Raw genomic sequence first — 24808 nt, 5'->3', positions numbered from 1 at the left:
TGGACGCTCTGAGAAGCTAGGAACCCCTTGACTACTGGGTGTGCAGGCTTGACCTGTGACCAGAGCTGGCACAATTTGCAATGGAACTCGTGGCTTCCCCCTCGTTGAGTGTTCTGTCCGAAAGGACGTTCAGTGCAGCAGGGAGGATTGTGACCGATAAGCGCATTTGCCTAGGTTACGACAGTGTGGACTACCTCACGTAATTGAATTTCCTCATGCCAGCCCACACATATGCGCCACCACCCAAAACAAAGAATCGTCCTTGCCTTATGTATATACAGCAGCATAAAAAGGTCTTTTATGTCAGGTAAATGCCAAATTTTTGGGGCCTATACTGGCCGACAGTTACATATTTGTCCTGTAACCGTCTAATGTACCTCCAGCCACAGAATCCAAAGTTCTATCAGGTAAATGCCTATTGGCTCATTTTTGGGGCCTGTATTGGCCGACAGTTACATATTTATCCTATGACTGCTGTAGAAAGGAACAAGGGGCCATCATTGGCCGAGGTTTCTGGCCTCAGTGAGGTAAGAGCCGTTTATTTTCCTGAAGTGTCATTATTGCTTTGCAGTCTGACACTTCAGATGTTTAGTATGGCTGTAAAGCCGATCCGGGACGGCTCTTACAGGGAGTAGCCAAAGTGCTGGGTGGATGGCTACTCCCCACGTTTCAGGCCGGGTCTTGGGAGGCTTACAAAAAGCAGTCACCATTAATCAGGTGGTGTGGATTATCCTCCATCTCACAGTGAAGCTGTGGGGTCTCTGTGGTTTGGGATCTGTAGATGTGTGCCGTGCAAAAGGGCTGAGCGCCGCATGCTGGAAAACAAGCCACTAAAGCCTGCTGGGGACCTCTGATGCAAAACTGCTATCAAGGTGAATATTTGTGTTCTGTGGACTTTCCATGGTGTGAACAAACACCAAGACTGCGAACTGTTATTTTGTTTTGCCTTCTGTGTGAATAAATACTGAACTACAGTATTTAAGTTAAAGACTTTGTGATTGCCTCTATACTGCGTCCGCTAACCTGCCTACCAGAGCGAATCCCCACAATTGGTGTTGGATGCGAGCAAACGCAGTGAGGCAGGCCTGAAGGCCGAAAAGTTTTTTGTTTTTCCCGGGCACGAGTGTATGTCCTATATTAAGCTGGCAAGGTTACGACCCGTGTCCCCTGACAAAATGGAGGCGGTCGTGAAAGCCCTTGTGGAGGCTAACTAGCAGCAGTGGGAGGCTAACAAGCAGCTGCAGGAAACTAACTAGCTGTTATTACAACATGTGATGGCGTTGCATGCGGCAGGAGCGTCCCAGAACGTCCACGATGCCCGGAAAGCTGTCCGTGCGGCGATCCCTAATATGACCCCCTTGGATGATGTCGAGACCTATCTGGCGGTGTTCGAAAAGGTGGCCGTGAGGGAGAGGTTACCCCGAGACCAGTTGGCTGAGGTCGTCGCTCCGTTCCTGGTGTCTGGACCCCAGCAAGTGTTGTTTGATCTACCCGATCAAGCGGCCGACTACCTGACCGTAAAAGGTGAGATCCTGGCAAGACTGGGGGTGAATGTATTGGACCGAGCCCAGCGGGTGCATCAGTGGGAATTTAACCTGGCTGAACCCGCCAGACCAAAATATTATGACCTGCTACACCAGTTGCAAAAAATGGCCGATCTGGTTGGTCGATCTGGTGGAGCGCTACGAGGCCACCAGAAAACTACAGGGGGGTTTCTTTTGGGAGGGGGCACGTCAAACCACGAAAATCTCCACCCCAAACCCGGCAACTGGTGCCAGCAAAACCCGCCCGGGGTGTACCCACTGCAGACCCAGCCCCGGTGATCTGCTGGCGTTGTCAATAGCCTGGACACAAAAGGGCCGGCTGTCCCCATCGGGGTGAACCCATGGATACCAACTATGGCTACCGCCACTCATTGTATGCCAGGAAGCTGTGTGCCACAGGTACCTCCGAGACTATAGACAATAGCCATCTGTGCCAAGTGGAAGTGGGGGACACAATGGCAGTGGCACTGCTGGATTCCGGGAGCCTCCCCATTTTCCAATCACTGTGGCCTGAGGCGAGAGTCACCTATACACATGAGACAGGAATAATCCTAGAAGAGTGGCCCGGCTCAGGGGGGTGACCAGAACCTGGTAACCTGAGGCCGAAGGGCCAGGGGTAGGGGTGACCGCCACTTCAGTGGAAGAGGAAGAGACAACCCCGCTAAGTGTGATGGTGGGAGATATGGAGGACTTGCCGCCAGGTCCGGAGTTGGCAGACCTCAACGTCTCCGGAGATAATTTTGATACAGCACAGCACCAGGACCCGACTCTATCTCGAGCCTGGGAAAATGTGGTAGTAGTTGAGAGTGAGCCGCAACAACCGGGGGCCGAGTCTATGTTCCCCCGTTTTGTGGTTCAATAGGAGATGCTGTATCGGGTAAATCAACTATGGGGAGAGCATATTGAACAGTTGATGGTGCCCAAGGCATATCGCAAGTTTGTGTTGGAGTTAGCCGACCAACATGTTCTTGGGGGACACCTGGGCCAGCAGAAAATGCAGGGACGGATTCTATGGCGGTTCTACTGGCCCACTGTGTTCGGAGAGGTGGAAGAGTATTGCAAGTCTTGCCCAACCTGCCAGATAACCAGCCCCATTTCCGTAGTCCCCTGGTACCTCTCTCAATTATTGAGGTTCCATTCGAGCGGATCGCTATGGATCTCATAGGCCCAGTACCGAAGTACGCTAGAGGGCACCAACACATCTTGGTAGTCCTGGACTATGCCACTCAATACCCGGAGGTGGTGCCGCTGCGACATACCTCGCCCAAACTCATAGCCAAAAAGTTAGTGGAGGTGTTTTCCCGAGTGGGTCTACCTAAAGAAATTCTGACCAACCAGGGGCCCCCTTTTAGGTCATGAGGGAACTGAGTAAACTACTACAGATCAAACAGTTGCGGACGTCCGTATATAACCCGCAAACGAACGGCCTGGTAGAAAGGTTTAATCAAACTTTGAAAAACATGTTAAAGCGGGTGGTGTCTAAAGATGGAAGGGATTGGGATCTGCTACTGCCCTATCTCATGTTCGCAGTGCGAGAAGTGCCCTAGGCCTCTACGTGGTTCTCGCCCTTCGAGCTGCTGTATGGGCGACATCCGCGTGGGTTGTTGGACATAGCCAAAGAGGCATGGGAACATCAACCCACACCGCATAAAAGTGTGATTGAGTATGTCACTCAAATGCAAGAGTGGATGGAGACAGTGTTGCCGCTGGTTAGGGAACATATGGAGGCAGAGAAGGGTCTATAATCGCCAGGCTCGGGTTCGAAATTTAAACCCGGGAGATCGGGTTTTGGTTCTGATGCCGATGGTGGACAGTAAGTTCCTGGCTAGGTGGCAGGGTCCCTACGAAGTGCTAGAAAAAGTTTGGGATGTAACCTACAAGGTACACCAGCCCGAAGCGGAGAAAGCCGGAGCAGGTGTATCATGTAAACTTGTTCAAACCGTGGAAAGATAGGGATACCAGTATGGACAACAGCCCCCGGCTGGGTTTTCTGGTGGTGGAGGTTCCAGTCCCGCGGTCTGATACGAGGAAAGCAGTTGCTACAGTAAAGATTGCTGACAACCTTTCCTCTAAACAGACTCAGGAGGCCATGACATTGTCACTGACCTCAGGCCAGAATCCGGTTGAAACCATACCGGGTACTTGAGTCGCAGCGACAAGCCATCTCTGAAGAAGTGCAGCTGATGTTACAGCTAGGTGTCATCGAGGATTTAAAAAGTAAATGGGCCAGTCTAATAGTCCTAATACCCAAGCCGGGCGGGACATTACGATTCTGTAACGACTTCCGCAAACTTAATGAGGTTTCCAAATTTGACGCATATCCTATGGATGAGCTTATTGAGAAGTTAGGCCAAGCCCGGTATTTTTCTGTGTTGGACCTCACTAAAGGGTACTGGCAGGTACCCTTGATGGAGGCTGCCAAGTACAAAATGGCTTTCATCACACCAGAGGGGCTGTATCAGTACATACAAGGTATTACCCTTTGGTCTACATGGCGCTCCTGCCACGTTTCAAAGGCTAATGGACATTGTACTCCGTCCACATCGTCGGTACGCTTCGGCGTACCTGGACGATATCGTTATCCACAGAACCGACTCGGAAAGTCGTCTACCTAAAGTACAGGCTGTAGTGGAGTCCCTTAGGAAGGCTGGCTTGACCGCTAACCAAAAAAAGTGCGCGATAGGGTTAGAACAGACCAAGTACCTGGGGTATGTCATTGCATGTGGAGTTATCAAATCTTAGGTGAACAAAATTGAGGCAATTCGGGATTGGCTCCGGCCTGTAACTACTCGGCAAGTAAAGTCGTTCCTGGGAATGGTGGGATACTATATGAGGTTTTTCCCTTACTTTGCCACAATGGCCGCACCATTGACAGGCCTTTTGTTGGGATTCTACTGTATTATACTGTGCCCTGTATTTCCCAGTAGAAAATGATCCTTGGGAAGCACAGTCCTCATCCCTGACCACGAGGACCAGTTAGCGCTCTGTCAGTACATGGCGGCCTCCCCTCTCCGCCACGCTGCTCCGCTGTGTACTGGTGCTTATTCTGACACTAGGGCTGGGTTCACATCCTACTTTTGCCACCCATTTAATGCATACCAAAAATGTATGCGTTACCAGATACCTCAGACTAATGCCGTAGAGTGGCGTCCGTTCACCATACATTTCATAGTAGAAAAAAATTTATGTTAACGTATGCATTTATTTTATGGACTCTGCAGGATACAAAAACGTGAAGGAAATTACACTTTTTAGGCGCCAGCAGGGCACATTTTTGAGAGTTTTCCTTTAATACATATTTTTTGTGGGAATCTTTGCCAATGATCCCCCTCTGGTATGCCACTGTCCATGTTGTGGGACTATTTGTGTACTTCTAGTAAGTGTCTGCTTGCTAGTAAGTGTCTCACAGGCTCGTCACCGGAAGGCAGCGCGATGCCTTTCTTAGACATCGCGCTGCCTTCCATGCCATCGGGTCCCCCCCATGGCATGAAAGGCCAGTGATCCAGTGATTCCTTATATTTCATCCAACTTTCCCTGGAGAAGATGTATACTTCCTGGAGCCTAGTACACATGAGAGAACTATCAGTGAAGTATAACGACCCCCAATCACTTTTTCTGTCACTGGCTCACAATATCTATATTTAGGAGGTTTTCTCTGGGGGTCTGTATTTTTTAGGGAGTCTGTTCTGGGATCTATATTTGTTCAGTGGATCTGGGGAGTAAAGCAGTCTAAGAGGGGTTGGGTCTTTTTAACACCTCCCGTCCTCCTAATTTGGTTAAGTCTTTAAGACAACTCCATGCAGCACGAGAGTCTCTATTTCCTTCTTCTTTAAATACTGACAGTATATTTAAGATACTAAGGGAGTTTTATCAAACTGGTGTAAATTTTCCAGAGGAGCTGTGAAAAACAAAAGGCGGAATCTGATTGGTTGCTATGGGCAACTAAGCCAGTTCTACTTTACACCAGTTTGATGAATCTCCCCCGTAGTATCTATCTGAAGACCAGGTTCTCAAAACTGTGCTCAATATCGTGCTGGTGGTGTCCCGTGTATATACAGTGCATCAGCACAGGATAAGTAATATCTGTTTGTATTGTCACACTAGACCAGGGGTCAGCAACCTCTGCTACTCCCGCTGTCGTTAAACTACAACTCCCAGCATGCACACTGGCTTGGCTGTTCTGAGAAGCCCCATAGAACTGAATGTAGCATTCTTGGAGTACATTTTGCATTTCAGAAAATAATCGTTGCTTTGTCAGAGAATGGCCTTTGTGGAGATATATGTTCTAAAATGATCTGCAGATTTCCATAGTGTGCAGTCTGATCGTATGGCATCTGGATGCAGGCCCTAGGCAGACCCTTGCCAGTCCCAGCTCTTTCCTCTACTCCTCTGTTGTGCTAAGCTGTCTCCTCCCTTTTGAGATCCTGAGGTGGTGCACCTTTATGGCTGGTGCCACTCACTTCTACTGATAGCCACACACGGGGATCTGCAGCATCTTCGAGCTCACGCTAGTGCTGTCCCTCTCTCTATCTCTATCTCCACAGTGTCTTTCCCTTATCTGGCCACAAGATTTTCCTGTCCTTCCATTTATCCTCTCGGAGCTCGTGTAAAGAAGCTGATTACAAGACATCCACGCTGACCTCCAACTCAGCCCAGCCTCTGCCATGTTGTCTCCGGTTAATTTTTACTGCCACCAATATTTAACAAGTTAAAGGGCAACACAGATAACTGTAATGACCGACGTTACCGATAAATTTGCGCCGGGAATAAGGTTAACCGGGCAATCATAAGGACGATGAGGTGGTAACTTCTGACAACCCTTTTCAGAAAAAACATCCTCAAAATCCGAAATAAATGTAGGTAGGGTAGTTATGGAGGCGACTAAGCAATTGCTATTTAAGCAATTTTCTCTGCACTGCTCACTGCACTCCAATATCTCCCTGGCCTGCCAATCCACCACTGGATTGTGCGCTACCAACCAGGGAAGACCTAGCACTACCGGAGTGGGAAGCCCCTCCAGAACATAACCTGAAAGCATCTCGTTATGGTAGTCCCCTACCCGAAGGTGTAAATTATGAACAATGTGGGTGAGGTTTCTCTGAGACAGGGGAGCAGAATCAATAGAGAATATGGGAATGGGTCTCTGTAGTGTACAGAGAGACAAACCCATAGTGCGGGCAAAATGGGCATCTATCAAATTTACCCCTGCTCCACTGTTTAGAAAGAAAGAAATAGTCTCCGTCTTATCACCAAAAATAATAACCGCTGGCAACACAAATTGCGATGTACGTATGGAGGAGACGTATACCCCCCGGCTGACATCCTCCACACAGCCTGGGGTTAGTAGTTTTTCCGACGGTCTTTTGTTTCTGAGGAAAGAAGGACAGACATTAATGAAATGGCCCCTCTCCCCACAGAAAAAACAAACCCCACGCCTACGGCGAACCTCAGGAGGATGGACCTGACGAGTAGTTCCTCCTAGCTGCATAGGCTCGTCTAAGTCCGTACAGACTAACTGCTGCTTGGGAGGAGTTACCAATTTCTCTGGTTCTTTCAACCTGTCCCTAAGGCGTCTCTCTATACGGATAGAAAGGGACATAACCGCATCAAGGGAAAAGGGGGTCTCATATAATGCAAGCGCATCCTTAACCCTTTCGGATAACCCAGAGCAGAACTGACTCCTGAGAGCCGGGTCGTTCCATTGGGTATCCGTAGCCCACCTACGGAATTCAGAGCAATACTCCTCTACCGGCCGCTCTCCTTGTAAGAGTCTCCGTAATCTTGATTCAGCCAGTGCGACTCGGTCAGGGTCGTCATATATGAGACCCAAGGCCCCGAAAAACTCATCCACTGACCGAAGCGCCTGAGAATCAGTAGGTAAAGAGAACGCCCAGGACTGCGGGTCCCCCTGCAGCAGGGAAATAACAACCCCCACCCGCTGATCTTCATTACCAGAGGAGTAAGGGTGCAGTTTAAAATATAACTTACAGGCCTCACGGAATGTCAAAAACTTGTCCCTTCCCCCAGAAAATCTGTCAGGGAGAGGGACCTTGGGTTCCGCAACAACCTGGTTACCAGTAGCAACCGCTGGGCTTGTGGTCAGTTGTAATTGCTGCTGTTGCTGGAGGACCGACGCCTTCAATCCTGCCACCTCCAAAGACAGGCCATGAAATTGTTTAGACAGAGCAGCAATTGGATCCATACTGGATTCTAAGTAGGTAAATAAGGGCCAGAGATAATGTAATGACCGGTGTCACGCACAGGGAGGAAAAAGGGAAAGTCCTGCCCAAGGGAGAGGGAAAGGTGGTGACCCCTAACTCACCTTGCGGCTGGCACCTGACTGCCCTGACGTCCCTAGACGGGTTCCTCACCCATGCGGCGATCACGTGCCTAAACCCTGGCTTTCCCTGAAATGAGCCCTAGATAGTGAACGGGCCGGTGGGATCGCTAGTCCGCACCACTGCACTAAGAGGGAAACACCAGGGAGAGGACAGACAAATACAGACAAACACATACACCCAGGTGGGCGACCACAGCAGTCCACAAAGGTTCAACAGGGACCCGGAGGGTAGCGTTCTGAAACAACAATCAGAGAACGCAGCAACACAGCTCCAGTGGGTCAGGATAGAAGTCCAGGCAGGAAGCTCTATATCTGGCAACCAGAGAAGTGTGAGAGAGGAATATAAGGAGGTTTGGGAGTGCTGGACAAGGAACAGCTGAGGAGAAGGAGCTACGGATCCCTGAGTGAGACAAAAGGGTTTGCAAAGCAAACCCAGAAAGCTACCATAAGGAAAACAGCCCTATCTTACATAGAGCGCGCAGCCAACCGCTGCGACTTCCTGACCCCGGGTATAACGGAGTCAGGCGTGGTTCTCGATACCCTCGTGACAATAACATGCATTTCTTACTGGAACCCTTGTGGTTCATCATCAACTAGTAAGAGCCACCTCTGGGGTCCCACAGTATGCTTGGAAATCTGCATAAAAGCTCATTCCAAGACTTATATCATTTGAAGAAGTTATTTCTGGCTGAAAAGATAATCTGCACTCAGTCTTAGGCTACTTTCACACTAGCGGCACGGACCTCCGGCAGGCTGTTCTGTCGGGTGTACAGTCTGTCGGATCTGTCCTGCTGCTAGGGAACGTGTGCCCCCGGACTGCCGCTCCGTCCCCATCGACTATAATGGGGGCGGAGGCACGGCAGCGCACGGCAAGAGGCTGACAGAATAAAACTACAACATGTCCATATTCCAGCAGCCTCTCGCTGTGTGCTGCCGTACCTCCGCCGGAACTCCGCCCCCATTTTAGTCAATGTGGACCGAGCAGCAGTCCGGGGGCACACGTTCACTAGCGGCAGGACGGATCCAACAGACTGTTCACCCGACGGAACAGCCTGCCGGAGGTCCGTGCCGCTAGTGTGAAAGTAGCCTTAATTATAACTAAATCCAAACAGCAGAAAATGGCCAGCAACATGGCACAGCTCAGGTGGAGCCCCCCCCCCCCATATGCCCCCTTCCTCATAAGTTAATCATCACAAACAGCAGGAGGCCACTTTATATGTATTGTGCCACCACTAGTAGTCCATATACCAACCACCATTTATTTCACTTGGGGTTAGTTCATATCCAAAGAAGTTCGGAGTACAGGGTCAGTGATGTCCATACCTTGCACCTCCGGATAATGGGCCAGGAGCACCAAGCTGAATTTTAGGGTAGAAGCCGTAGTCTCAGTTCCTGCCGATAAAAGTCCTGTAACCATCATGAGAAGACTGGTGTCACAGATATCTGGATCCATCTCATGTTCCACCTGAGGAAGCAAAGAACATCCAGTCAGGTATGTGGTTATTAGTGACAGATTACACGTACCAGAAAAAGTAAGTGAACCCTTATCCAATTACCTTGATTTCTGCATTGATGTTTAATAAAATGAAGTCACATTTATAGACAAACTCAATCCAACTAAACCCAGGTAAAAACACTACAGTTATGGCCACATGTATCATGGGAGCTGGGCACAGAAGATCTGACCCATGCACTGCGGAGAGTGTTCACGCTGGAATTTGCACCTAACATGACACGAGGTGTGAATTTTAAATTTGCTGTAATAATGCATCATATCCATGATTATTTGTGCAGCGAAATCCACTCTATTTGGTGCAGATTTTTTAGGGCACCTGTGGCCGTACCCTAATGGAGGTACTACATGGGCATTAGCAGTAGCAGCAGCGCTCACAATTTACTGCTAATTGCTAATAGCCGCCTAAAGCCTTGGTAAGTCAGGTGGAACCAACAATTAGCGGTACATCACCGGTGATACTTGTAACCGCTAACAGACACTAGTAGGGTTCTATTGTTCATTGGGTAAGGAGAATCCACAGTGTAAGAAGAAAAGGTACAGTAAGTCATCCTGTGTATTAAGCATTTCTCCAAGAACTACGCTAATTAGCAAAACGAGTTCCAGGTGAGGAGTTCACATTGGAAATGTGGGTTTTCTGGGTGTTTCGGTCATAAGGCATACAAAACCGGGTTTCAGAGAAAAAAAACTGTTTTTCTCAAGAAAGATTGGTTATTGTGAACTGTGTCTTGAAAGAAACAATTTTCCAAAGACCTTAGAAGACTTGTTTTAGAAATGCATGGACATGGACCTGTGAAAGGCTACATACAAAGACATTGCTAAAGACTTAGATAGAGAACGCTGGCCTTAACCCTATAGAGTTTCTGTGACAAGACCTGGAGAGTCCTGACCTTAACCCTGTGGAGGTGCTATGATCTGAAGATGGTTGTGCACTGATGAACTGAACCCCATTTGCAGAGGAGGAATGGTCCAAAAATTGGTCCTCAATATTGTGTACACATTTGGTGAAGTTGATTACTTGTAAAACACCCTCTACAGATTAATTAATTGAAGGGTTCAATTACTTTTTCTTTCTGAACGGTGAATTTCTGCTCAAATTGCTTAGTAAAAAACATGACTGGTAGAAGTATTTGTGTCTTATTAGTTTAGTTAGATTATCTTTATTTGTTATTTAAATAAAAATCAGACCACATTTTATTTGTAATCAATGCAGAAATCCAGGTCATTCCAAAGGGATCACTTACTTTTTTTAGGGTCAGGCAAACCATGGACCACTGGGCTAAGATTGTCCATCATGGATCTGAAGAAACAATGTGCCACACTTTTTCAGCAGAGGATGGGACAGACAGAGGTTATATGTTGGTTTATAATCATTCTTATCCCTCATTCACACAGTCAGTGTTCGGTCAGTGATTCCTATCAGTGATTATGAGCCAAACCAGGTGCAGCTCTAAACACAGAACAGGTGCAGATCTTTTCCCCTATACTTTATGTCTGTGGAGACTCCACTCCTGGTTTTGGCTCACAATCACTGGTGGAAATCACTGACCAAAACACTGACATGTGAATGAGGCTTTACTGTGATAGAAATGATCTGTCCATGTCCTGACTTCATGCCGGACTCCTGTATATACACATCATCTAAACAAGCAGAGCTCACACCAGCTCCCCCTCAGTAGGGCTCATACGCAGGGAAATGATTGGGAACAAACCATTCCTTTCCAATCATTGTTTGCTTGTATATGTGGTATGGGGATGAATGATCGTAACTATGATCATTTGTCCCCATACTGTTTACTTGTCAGCAGAAAATCATTTTTTATACAAAAGAATGTGTTGCAGACAAATTATTTTATCAGCTCCATAAAATGACTGCATCACCTGTTAAACACGTATCAACCCATTTTTTTAACGATTGTCAGTTATCATTACAGTGATTGGCTGGCCGGAACGCGTCATCGGGTGCTATAAAGCACCCGATGACACGTGTTCGGCTCATTGTTAGGCTCTATTCACACGTCCGCAAGTGTTGTCCGCACCTGTTCCGCAATTGTACGGAATGGCTGCGGACCCATTCATTCTCTATGGGGCAGGAATGGATGTGGACAGCACACAATGTGCTGTCCGCATCCGCATTTCCGAAGCCCCCCCCACCCCGATCTTCCGGTCTGCGGCTCCGGAAAAAAAATAGAACATGTCCTATTCTTGTCTGCAATTGCGGACAAGAATAAACAGTTCTATGGGGGTGCCGGCCGGGTGTATTGCGGATCCACAATACACTACGGATGTGTGAATGGACCCTTGGTCAGGGAGAGCTGAGCATAGGAAGGGATAGACAGTGTAGGGAGTGTTATTGGAAGATTTTTATTACAAAAACTTTTCAGAGACCCCAAACTCCTATTAAGGACTATTGTGTGTGACAGCAGCAATATATATTTTTAGCGCATCCTGCGCTAAATCGCGTCTAATAGGCCGCTGCGGACAGTGAAATTATCTCCTGTGTAAAGTGTGCGCATCCAAAAAATATCTGTGACATCCAGTGTACTTTTTTAATAGACATGTCCTCTGCGGACAGTGAGAGTAGCTGCGCCACATCTCCAGTGTAACGTGTGCGCCTAAAAATGTTACCACTCAGACAACGTCGTTCCCAACAGCGACCTGGGAGTCCAAGGTGCATCCATACATCCTTCCCATGCTGTTCCCGAACCATTACGGTGGTGTTTCCATAAATTTCAGACCTTTTCTTATGAACCAGGCACCCTCCCCTGTTCAGAGCAGGGGATACCTGGTTTAATGCTCGGGTTGTCCCATTGACTTTCATTATACTCGGGTGCTCGGTCATCCTGATGTGTTCGGCCCGAGCACCCGAGCACTAAGGTGCTCGATCAACACTAATATGAAGTCCTTTGAATGCATGGAATGTGGGATAAAGGGATCAGATTCTTCTCTAATTAGGGAATGTGATAGACCAGCTTAAACTGTTTTCCGGGAAGGCCTAAACCTGTGGATATTTGGAATTAGCCTGACTTCCCAGCTGGAGAATAGTGTTGAGTGCGAATATTCGAATAGCGAATTTTTATCGCGAATATCGCCACTTCGAGAATTCACGAATATTTAGAATATAGTGCTATATATTTGTTATATCGAATATTCTGCATTTATTTCCATCCGAAAATTCTTGCTCTCTGCTTCTTGCTTGTGGACCAATGAGAAGGAAGCAATGTCAAGTTCACAACAATACTTAGTGCACCAATCAGTAATCTGTAGTCAGACCTGCTAAAATGTGAAGTTGCACGTAGTGCGAAGAAATATTCTTATCACTGCCGATTAGCGCAATTGTGAATATATTGGAGCACTTGACTCTATCTGCATATAAAGCTATTGTAATGTTCTGCCGTGCCAACCATGTTCTCCAGTCTCAGGAGAAACTTATGGAACTTCTGGCAGCTTAAAAAATGTAGCCAAAGTGACCCACGCCTGTATTTCGCAATACGAATTCGCATTACGCGATTTTTTCCATTGCCGATTTTTCGCATTCAATAAAATAATCTCGAAATCTCAAATATTTGTGAAATATCGCAAATTTGAATATAGCCCCTGCCGCTCATCACTACTGTAGAGAAGTTTTGGAGACAGGAGTCGGTGGTACACATTATGGATGATATTAGTTGTAAATCATCGGGAGAACTGAGACAACAGGTACAGTCATGGCTGAGTTTCGAGGCTTGTATAATTGATTAGCAGGCACTCCCCATCTGCATTTCATACATATATTGAGTTTATTTATAAAAGGTGATTAATATAAAACCTGTCGTATGGATGATTATAAAAACATACAATATCGAGTAAAAACCTTCAATGAACATAAAATATAAAACACGGACCTTGAGACAAAAAATCTGGAAAATATGCTAAAATGCATGACAATGAAGTCCATGCAGCGTCACTGATGATTCCAGTATTGATAGTGTGCACATTGATGGTATTAGACAAAAAAGTGCATTAATAGTCACACATAAGTTTGTTAGTATGAATATTCAGATCTTGTCCCAAAAAAGTATTCATACTAACAAACTTATGTGTGACTATTAATGCACTTTTTTGTCTAATACCATCAATGTGCACACTATCAATACTGGAATCATCAGTGACGCTGCATGGACTTCATTGTCATGCATTTTAGCATATTTTCCAGATTTTTTGTCTCAAGGTCCGTGTTTTATATTTTATGTTCATTGAAGGTTTTTACTCGATATTGTATGTTTTTATAATCATCCATACGACAGGTTTTATATTAATCACCTTTTATAAATAAACTCAATATATGTATGAAATGCAGATGGGGAGTGCCTGCTAATCAATTATACAAGTTTATTATTACACTTGCCGGAATTACACGCCGGATCCGGAAAAACGCAAGTGTACTGAAAGCATTTGAAGACGGATCCGTCTTCAAAATGCGTTCAGTGTTACTATGGCACCCAGGACGCTATTAAAGTCCTGGTTGCCATAGTAGTAGTGGGGAGCGGGGGAGCGGCATACTTACTGTCCGTGCGGCTCCCGGGGCGCTCCAGAATGACGTCAGAGCGCCCCATGCGCATGGATCATGTGATCCATGCGATCACGTCATCCATGCGCGTGGGGCGCCCTGACGTCACTCTGGAGCGCCCCGGGAGCCGCACGGATGGTAAGTATGCTGCTCCCCGCTCCCCACTACACTTTACCATGGCTGCCAGGACTTTAGCGTCCCGGCAGCCATGGTAACCATTGAGAAAAAGCTAAACGTCGCATCCGGCAATGCGCCGAAACTACGTTTATCTTAAGGCCGGATCCGGATCAATGCCTGTCAATGGGCATTCATTCCGGATCCGGCCTTGCGGCAAGTGTTCCGGATTTTTGGCCGGAGCAAAAAGCGCAGCATGCTGCGCTATTTGCTGCGGCCAAAAAACTTTCTGTTCCGGAATGGAAGACATCCTGATGCATCCTGAACGGATTTCTCTCCATTCAGAATGCATTAGGATAATCCTGATCAGTATTCTTCCGGCATAGAGCCCCGACGACGGAACTCTATGCCGGAAGAAAAGAACGCAGATGTGAAAGAGCCCTTAGATGTTTCTATATACTGAAAAGCAATTTCATAGAGCATCTCGAGACCATTCATGTGTAGGGTTGCTTCTCATCCAAGGGAGTGGGCTCACTCAAAGTATTTGCTAAGAACATTGACATGAATAAAGAATAGTATCAAAACCTCCTCCAGGAGCAACTTCTCCCAACCATCTAAGAGCAACTTATTCGGACCAGTCAGGAACAACTTCTTAACCATCCAGGAGCAATTTCTTCAGACCATCCAGGAGCAATTTCTTCCGACCATGTGGTGATGAGCAACACTTTTTTGATAGAGAGCATGTCCCAAGGCAAAACCGAGAACTAAGTGGTTTGATGAACAAAACAATGGAATATTGGGTCCATGGCCAGAATACTCCTCAGATCTCAATCCAGTTGAGAACCTGTGGTCAATCCAGAAAAAGTGGGTGGATTAACAAAAACATGGATTTTTTTTATAAACTACAAGCATGGATTAGAAAGAATGGGTTGCCATCATGCAGGATTTGGCCCTGAAGCTGATATCCAGCATGCAAGGAAGTATTGCAGAAGTCTTGAAAAAGAAGGGGGGATTCTGGAGATATTGAGTCTTTGCATACACTTGATGGATTTGTAAATACAAGTGAAAAAATTATGAAAAGATTATATCTGTACTTCAGTATGCCATAAAACATATGATGACAAGATCCAAAAACACTGAAGCAGAAAACCCAAATTTGTGTCAGCCTCAAAACTTTTGGCCATGACTGTAGGGTAGTTTACAGAGACTGAAGATCATTGTGGATAAGGCTGAAAAGTTTAAATTGTATTATATAGTGAATATTGGTATAAGCTGGAGGGGGCGGTGTAGAGGATGAGCAGAAAGATGGGCCTGGATACTTCAATCAGGATAGGTTTGAGGGGGAGATCTTAGTGGGGGAAGACATGTATCACCAGACAAAGGTAATATAGAGAAAGCTTGAAAATTTCAGCTCTGAAGTCTGCACAATGGTGAATGCAGCTCTGGAGTGCAATACATTCTGTAACTAGAAAAGCTAAAATTTCTGGAGAAATTGTGTGGTGTTCTTGCCTCCACCAGTAGTCTACAACTGGAGTGGGCAGAGTAACTGGGTGGAGTGGCTTGAGTAACTTTTGTGTGGTTGGAGTGGCTGGAGTAACTGTGGAAAGGTTGGACTGGGCAGAGTAACTTTATGGAGTGGGCAGAGTAACAGTGTGGAGTGTTTGGAGTGAGTAAAGATAGTAAACATTACACCAACCAGTTGATTGATCAAATTTAAAAAGTGCACATGGCAAGCTTGATAGTGTGAGAAATGTATTTCAACTTTTATTTATTTATATAGCACATTTAATTGCAATGTTGTTGCCCAAAGTGCTTCACAGTTGCAATAAAACATAATTTATAAAAACATTAGCAGCCGATTTGTGTAGTGGGCTTGAAAATGAAGGAGTAGTGGCAGTTTAGAAATCATGTCCTGATTTTTCAGCTCACACTCTAGCTTTTGTCACTCTGCTGGCTGCTCACACACCTGGGTTCCTATGGCAACTCACTCTACAGCAAGGGCAGAGAAGAGCGGTTAAAAACAAACTGCTCCAACTTGCTCACTTCACTGGCGGTTATCCATCTTCAAACGGTTGTAGTTTAAAAATTAGAAATCCTACAGCGAAGAGCTTTATATTGTGAGAATCACAAGACCCAGACCTACATTTTGATGTATGTCTCTGAAATATTAAAAATGAAGGCACAGTCACAGTTTAGAAATTGCCCTTCAAATTTGAGGTGGCTAGAGTGGAGTTTGAATGAATGTCAATGACCAGTGTGAGTTGCAAACAAATGGTCATATTGTGAAAACTATTAGGACTATGGCTTAGACATTTTTAGTGGCAGCAGGGATAGCTGAACTTTTTGATATATGACTTGTGTAGGTGGGCTTGAAAATGAGGGAGTGGTGGCAGTTTAGAAATCATGTCCTGATTTTTCAGCTCACACTCTATCTTTTGTCAGCTCCCACTCTAGTTTTGAACATTCTGCCATTCATTCCTATGGGACCAATTTCAACACAAAAATGCCGATATTTCGTGAACCATTCGGCAAAATGTTCCACAAAGTAATAGCGCAGCAATCGGCAACAATCCGCACGTTTCGGTACATTATTGTCTATGTATTGTAAAAACTGTGGGAGGAGTTAGTGTGGTAAATTTGGCAATAATAAGAATATATATGTGAGATAACAGTAAGTGGTCTTGCCATGCAAGAACACTTAACTAGAAATTACAGTGAAATGAATCAAGTACCATTTAGTAGGTTCCATCTTCATTACCTCTTTTATTTTCAGCAAGTAATAGTCTATGAAATCCCTCGGTGCCTCCGGATTCAAAGTTTCTTTATGATGCTTTATATATTTTGTCGCAAACCTCTGCAGATATTTGCTTTCTTTGAAGACTTTTTGCCTGATGATCGGGAACTTCAGAAAAACTGGCATAATATTGCAGAGCTGTAGAGAGGCCAGGAAGAAAAGATGAACATAGAGGTTAAATACAGTAGGACCACAAGAAAGTGAGAAGAAGAGAAGAAAACTTCCCAGGAGCAATCAGGACTAATGTGTATGGGGGTCAGACGTTACAGATAGGACCCAGGTGTGGTCTCAGGATCCTTGAGGTTTGGGCCAGAGAAGAGGCTACCGCTGTGGTCCCTGGTGCATCTGTGGTAATATAGGGCATAGAATGAGTTAAAGGGAACCTGTCACCTGGATTTTGGGTTATAGCGCTGAGGACATGGGCTGCTAGATGGCCGTTGTGAAGGAGCCCAGCACTGCCCCGCATCCTCCGAATCTCCTCCTTGCTTCCCGATGTCACAAAGCTAGAGTGCCGTAATCTCGTGATGCACGAGCTAGCGCATAGTCTTCCTTCCCTGTGCTGGCATCAGCCTCAGGGAATGAACTGCGCATGCGCTAGCTTGCGCATCGCGAGATTACGGCGCTCTAGCTTTGTGACGTCGGGGAGCAAGAAGGAGATTCGGAGAATGCGGGGCGGTGCTGGGCTCCTTCACAGTGGGCATGGCTGGGCTCCAGAAACATTAGTAGCCTCATTTACATATCTATAAAATAGCTTTTTTTGACACAGAGAGCTATGGGGACTGGATATTGCGGATGTGCTAGCGGCCCATACCCAAAATCCAGGTGACAGGTTCCCTTTAATTACATCATCCCTTGTGGTTTGGGGTATTGAGGAGCATAATATTAGCATCCTTTGTGTTTTGGGGAAGATGAACATCTAAGCCAAGAGATGCCTCTTCTATTGATATCTTATATCATCTTATCACAATATAAAACATGTACAGTTACAGGTCCCATTTAACTATGAAGAATCCCAATGATATGAAGAAAATGCCAAAAATAAAAACAAAGTAAAATGATTGAGAACCGTGTTTAGTGGAGACAAAAACCCTTTCATATGTCTGGATGTCGATGAAAGAAGCTCGTGCAGCTTCTCATCCTGGTAATCAAAGTGCTCCCCAAACAGCACAGAACTGATGATGTTTCCCACAGCGCTGGCCATGAACATTGTCAAGTTGAAGGGTTTTCCTGCAGAAAGAAAGAGAGAAAGACATACTGTGACCTCCGGTCACATTACCTTCTACTGAATATTAGGAACCTTCCTTATTAGAGGAGTGTAGATGTTCATGGTTTTTCCTTGCACAGCTCCTGTTCCCCAGACCCCTCTGTCCATAGTGGCGCAGCATGGACCTGTCACTGCTGCTACGTATGCCTAAAAGGGGACATAGCACTACCCGAGCACAGAGCCCATTCATTTACTGGATTGTTTAGGATCCCAGAGGTAGGACCCTCACCACTCACAATTTGTCACTTTAAATTAATAATGTGGTTATATCTAGTGATTATCACCAACAAAAAAGTATTTCAGTGAAGAACATGGAAAAAAATATATCATTATTAACAAGAAAAGGCCACGGGAAAAAAATGTTCCTCATGGTCCCTGAGAACTATGAATTTTACCACATGACAGGAGGCTTCGTATTTTGCATTAAACTCTCTTTACTTACTCCACATAGCAGTAAAGAAACAGTTAAAACAGTAACCAATCAAAATGCAATAGGAGGTAATATATTCTGAGCCGTGAGACTCCTCCTCCTCTTTCTTTACTGCTCCATCAGACAGACAGGTCAGAGTTTCTGCTCTCCCAGTTATAAGGCTTTTGGGGGTTACGTATTTCCATTTGACTGTTTTTCTATCTATCCTTGTGGTAATATTTAATGTCTACTACTACATTTTGGGGGGTTTGTGGCTCAAGCAAAAATTTTTCTCCTCAGTTGGTCTCCCGTCCCTGTCTGGCCTTCTCACTCGGACGTGGAGGATAAGCTTTACTAGCCAATTTATTTATTTACTGGCACCAAAGGATTATGGTGAGGGGTAACGTTCACCCCATCTGCGAATATCGTGTCGCGATTTTTTCGCCGCGCATTTTTGGCGAAAAAATATAATTCCCGCAACGGCGGGAATTATACTCGCGTCTCGCGAGAACTGTGGCCGCCATTTTGGATAGAGACTCCATGTCCTCAGCGCTCGGTTTTTGCGGTAAGTCCATTACAACCATTTCCTCTTACTATTTGCTATTGTGCTCCGTGTCAGAGCCCTCACTGTGTCTCTCCTCCTTCACAGCTCGGATCGCATAAGCCTGTCAGATGACCAGGCAGGGCTCTCAAATCTGTGGCTGTTTGTCCAGGCCTCACCACTGCAGGGTTCATTCCCTGGGCTTTGGGGTGTCGCCCCGAAATTACTGCTGCTACAGAGGTGTCAGACATACATCCTCTATTCCTGGGTGCTGCCCAGTGTAAAAATCCCAATTTACCCTGCTGGGGTTATAGGTACTGCTGGTACCATCTCTATATACTTTATACTACCCTGTGCCAGGGTGTTGTTGGACAATGGACCAGAACGCTGCACAGCTTCAGGCCATGATTAGTGAGGCAGTTGCTGCCTCGATGGAGAAGGCTTTCTCCAGAATTATGACGGCGGCTGATGGGCCAGATGACCTCGCTGAGGTACCGCAACAGGACTACGATTCCGAGGCTTCGGAGTCACAGGTTCGTGCCGACTCTCGGCCACAAAAACGCCATTGGAAAGGAGAGAAGGGCTCTGCTAATCCGGACAGGGGCAAGGCCCCCGCCAAGCGCGACAAACCGTCTCCTCTCGCTCCCTCGCCTGAACATCAATACTCCTCGGACGAGGAGGATAAGCTTTCTCCCTCCATGAATATTCTGGACTCGTGGCAGGCCGCGGACTCCGACGTTCCGGAGGACGCCTGGGGCTCAGATGAGGGCGCGTTTTCCGGTGACCAAAAGGGCACCTTTCTCGACACCGCCCAGCTACCCGACGACTCGGCGCCACCGCTGGAGGATGAGGAAACCATCCTGGACCCCTCCGGCCAACGTCTCTTCGATCCGAGAAACATCCGTCATCCACGTTCTGGGGACTGGACGCCTCCGGATCACCTCGCAAAGTTTATGCACCTATGGCTACGCAAACCTATGGACAAAACGGTTCGCAACCGTTTACGATCCGAATGCCCTCGCCCTCTGTTACCCGACTTCGTGGCGCAAACTCCGGAGTTCGACCAGATCATGACCACCTTTATGTCTAGGGGTGGTCGGGACCCTCGCAAAGGGGTTGAGAAGGCATTCCACGGCGTGCAGGATAAGCTGTTGGACTCCATTGGTCCACTTTCCCGCATTTTGTATTTGGCGGATGATGCCCTAGCGCGATCAGAGGAGTTTGACGCTAATATGGTTCGTGAATGGGCTCACGACATTAGAGAATGGGCTCAACGGTGCTTCTGCTTTGTAGGCAACGCCAACGTAGCCCTCTCTTCTGAGAGGAGGAAAGCAGCATTACTCCGTCTTGACGGAAAATTGATGGAATTGGGCACCAAAGAACTAGGACCTCTGGCACAGGGCAAGCTATTTGGTGAGACTTTTCTGAAGGAGCTCAATAGACATGTGAATGTCTTTACCTCGCTTAACAAAGCACAGACCTCCATGAAGCGGGTCTTCCGAGCCAACTCCCAAAGGGGTGTTTTTGGAAGGGCTGGCCGCCACAGAGGCCGAGCGGCCAGCCGATTCTGGCCTTCGGGCCCCAGTTCTCAAAGGCCTCAACCGTTCTACCCAGAAACAGGCTATAGACAGCCTTTCTTCTTCACCAGAGGAGCCGACAAAGGTCGTGGATCACGTGCCCGGGGCAGGGCTCGCTTCAACTCCACCGGTAAGTCGTCACCTGTTGCAGGTACCTCTTCTCACTCATACAGCAGGTCGTATTTCCCTTTGTTTTCAGAACTGGGCGGCTATATCGTCGGACGCATGGATACTCCAGACGGTGCAGGGTTACGTCATAGACTTCGTGGGACGTCCAGCCCATTCGATCCTGCCACATCCTTTTCTCTGCTCCGCAGAGGACTACAGGTTGATAGCAAACGAGCTACTAGACCTCCACTCCAAGGGTGCGGTGGAGCCCGCACACGATCTGGGAGGCTTTTTCAGCAATCTTTTCTTGGTGAAGAAAAAGACCGGGGATTTCAGACCAGTCTTAAACTTAAAAAAGCTCAACTCCTACGTGCGATACAGGCACTTCAAGATGGAGGGCATACACCTTCTGAGGGACCTCCTTCGAGACGGAGATTGGTTCACGAGACTGGACCTCAAAGACGCGTACTTGTCGGTACCGGTCCACTTGACCTGCCGACGTTTCCTCAGATTCCTGTGGCAAGGTCGGCCGTGGCAGTTCACGTGCCTCCCTTTCGGCCTCAGTTCAGCCCCGTGGTGTTTCACCAAGTTGCTGAAGCCTGTGGTCGCACATCTTCGTGCTCAAGGGATTCGGTGCATTATATACCTGGACGACCTGCTTCTGTTTTGCGACGACAGGTCCGGACTGACTCGGCACACACGTTTTACCGTCGACTTCCTGACCTCCCTAGGGTTCGTGGTGAACTTCTTGAAGTCGGAGTTGTCCCCGACTCAGACTGTCCAGTTTCTGGGATTCGAGATAGACTCCAGGTCCAGCACACTACGCTTACCAGCGACGAAGATCGCGGCTATCAAGAAGGAATTGCGCAGAGTCATCCGCTGCTTCTCCATTCCACTCCGTACTCTGGCTCGGATCGTAGGTCTACTATCCGCTTCCATTCAGGCCATTTTCCCGGGACCGCTCCACTACAGGGCGATGCAACGTCTGAAGACCTACTTTCTCCATCGGAATCCTTCCTACGATCAATCGATCCCGATAACGGAAGAGGTCAGGGAGGAATTCAGATGGTGGCTAGACAGCATGGAGGCTTGGAACGGCCGAGCCATCTTCGCGAGCTCTCCCGACGTCGTTTTGGAGTCGGACGCCAGCCTTTGGGGCTGGGGCGCGACGGGCGGAGGCAGATCAACAGGAGGCGCCTGGACCGCTCAAGAGAGTCTTCTCCACATCAACTGCCTGGAACTGTTGGCGGGGTCGTTCGCTATCCGCAGTCTGGCGAAGGACAAGTCACATTGCTGTATTCTCTTGCGGATGGACAACATCTCGGCGGTCCGCTATATCAACCGCCTGGGCAGAGCCCGTTCCCGTCTACTGTCGGAGGTGACGAAGGAGATCTTCGACTTCTGCCTTCCCCGCAACATTTCACTCAAGGCGGAATACCTTCCGGGGGAGACGAATCTGACGGCAGACTTGTTCTCACGTCACTGGAGGGACAGCAGCGACTGGAGATTGGATCCTCAGGTCTTTCAACGACTCTCGGTCAGGAGGGGCCCCTTCCGACTGGACCTATTCGCTTCCCGCAACAACAGGCAGACTCCGGCCTACTTCAGCTGGCTACCGGATCCGGAGAGTTTAGCGGTGGACGCGTTTCTCCAACAGTGGCCAGCCAAGGGAGCGTACTCCTTCCCCCCTTTCAGCATGATCGCACGGACAATTCAATTCCTGAGGAATCAACACATTTCTCTCCTGCTCGTCGCTCCGCTTTGGCGGAGTCAACCGTGGTTCCCGGACCTTCTGGAGCTCTCCTACATCGATCCGTTGCTTCTAACGTCTTTCCCGATGCTCCTCACGGACCCGAAAGGGAATCCGCATTCCCTGGTACTCGAGGGCCGTCTCCTTCTGGTGGCTTGGGCTCTTTCCGGGGAGCCTGGCAGACCAACGATTTATCGCAGGCAGCTAGAGACCTCATATGGGACTCCTGGGCTCCTGGAACTAGAAGATGTTACTTATCAGCTTGGGATTCCTGGTCCTCTTGGTGCTGTGAACGGGACTTCGATCCATTTACGGCACCTGTGACCGCCATATTGAATTTTCTGTCACATTTGTTCTCTTTGGGCCGCTCCTATCGTTCTCTCAACGTGGTGCGCTCCGCTATTTCGGCGGCGCACGTTCCCTCTCTTGGTATCCCAATCGGTAGGGATCCACTTGTTTGCCGTTTACTTAGGGGTATAAGGTTGCAGAGACCTCCGGGCCCCAGATATTCTCGTCTCTGGGATGTGGCCTTGGTTCTTCAGTTTCTGAGAGATTGGCCGACTAATACCTCCCTCTCTCTAAGACAGCTGTCGGCCAAGTTGACTTTGTTACTTTGCCTCGTTTCCTTTCGTCGAGTTTCGGACGTACGGGCTTTCGACGTCGACGCCTTTTCGGTCTCTCCGGAGGGAGTTACCTTTCGGGTGTCTAGACGTACCAAGTCCAACTCTACGTCGGTCTTTTATCCCTTCTTTGCCTCAGAACCGCAACTTTGTGTCGTTTCTACCCTTACTCGGTACGTTGAGGTCACTTCCGCGCTTCGAACTTCTGCCTCGGGACAGCTTTTGGTGTCCTACGTTCGGCCTCACGTTCCCGTCTCAACTACTACACTCGCCAGGTGGATACGGTGGCTTCTGTCTCTGGCGGGCGTGGACCCCTGTTTTGGGGCACATTCAGTTCGTGGGGCGGCTGCTTCCTCGGCCTTCTCGGCAGGCGCTTCTCTGACAGACATCCTACATTCGGCGGACTGGTCGAGGGAGTCTACCTTCAGGACATTCTACTTTCGTCCAAGCACGTGGGCGGCTATGTGTCTTGTGAATCAGCGTTAAAAAATGCAAAATACGAAGCCTCCTGTCATGTGGTAAAATTGAAGATTATGCTAGCGCTAGTGTACTTATAATCTTAATTTTAGTAATGACAGGAGGCGAGTATTTTCCCACCTCTTTCCCACCCTTGGTAAGTGCTCGTGGGTAAGTATATGGTTTCATTCCCTTTTGCGTTTTAGCAGCCAAGATCCTTTTAAGTGATGTCATTTACTGTCATTTTATGTGGGTCATGCCTGCAAGCAGGTTCTGTTTCGGTTCCTAACCCATTTCACATTGTTTTTCAGTATAAATGCTTGAGGTTTCCGGTCCAACTTCAGGGAGTTTCTTCGTGTCGATCGGACTTCGTCTCACTGGGATATGAGTGCGGACAGAAGGTCTTTTGATTCCGGTTACAGTTCATTCCGGATTTTCTTCATGCCTTACAGTTACAGGACAAGGAGTTCGTTCGGTGGTTCGTGGTTTAAGAGACATTGACTTTAGTTTGTCCAGTTTTTTTTGTGATGTCGCATGCGAAAGAGGAGGAGGAGTCTCACGGCTCAGAATATATTACCTCCTATTGCATTTTGATTGGTTACTGTTTTAACTGTTTCTTTACTGCTATGTGGAGTAAGTAAAGAGAGTTTAATGCAAAATACTCGCCTCCTGTCATTACTAAAATTAAGATTATAAGTACACTAACGCTAGCATAATCTTCAATTCTGTCTTATTGGATGACAGCAGATTTTGAAATATGGGGAGCCAACCCACCTCCTGTCTCTGATACAGCCTGTATGAGATACTTGGACTCTTCCAGTACCCTCGTCTCCATCGTCTTCTTTCCCATCCCTACATTTCTGAGAGATGTCATGGTGAAGCGGCGGAGTGAGCGCCATCGTGGTCCATTGAGAGCTGAAGAGAGAAGAACATTTAGGTATTTACCACAGAATATGTAGTATTAAGTTTTCTTATTCTACCACCTCAACCATCTCCCCATATGATTAGAAGATTGTTCCTCTCACAACTGAGGGTCACACTTAATATATTTTATATTTCTTTGTCCTGCCTCAGATTGACTCACTAAACCTCATAGTATATAACAGAAGACTCTTGTCTTCCAGTATATTGACCTTTTATGGACCTTGTTCGGAACCCTCTGCGTTGTATCAGGAATGGGACAGGAGCAGTATTCAGCTACAGTACAATTCAGCTATAGTCTAGTGCAG

The 24808-nt window shown here is 47.4% G+C and overlaps 1 protein-coding gene across 1 annotated transcript in view; it reads right to left on the bottom strand.

Moving 5' to 3' along the window:
- Positions 1 to 24808, bottom strand: part of LOC122938409 (cytochrome P450 2C39-like) — a 103579-nt gene that overhangs the window by 53489 nt on the left and 25282 nt on the right. Inside the window, exons 4-7 of the mRNA XM_044293891.1 lie at positions 24354 to 24494; positions 17921 to 18081; positions 16819 to 16992; positions 9208 to 9349 (exon numbers count right to left, since the gene is read on the bottom strand). Of these exons, the coding sequence (XP_044149826.1) occupies positions 9208 to 9349; positions 16819 to 16992; positions 17921 to 18081; positions 24354 to 24494 (618 nt within the window). The remainder of the gene's footprint in view (positions 1 to 9207; positions 9350 to 16818; positions 16993 to 17920; positions 18082 to 24353; positions 24495 to 24808) is intronic.

The sequence above is a fragment of the Bufo gargarizans genome, chromosome 5 (assembly GCF_014858855.1).
Source record: "Bufo gargarizans isolate SCDJY-AF-19 chromosome 5, ASM1485885v1, whole genome shotgun sequence".
NCBI lineage: Eukaryota > Metazoa > Chordata > Amphibia > Anura > Bufonidae > Bufo > Bufo gargarizans.
Note: the sequence above shows the minus strand (reverse complement) of the source record. Positions and strands in the feature narration are given on the sequence as shown.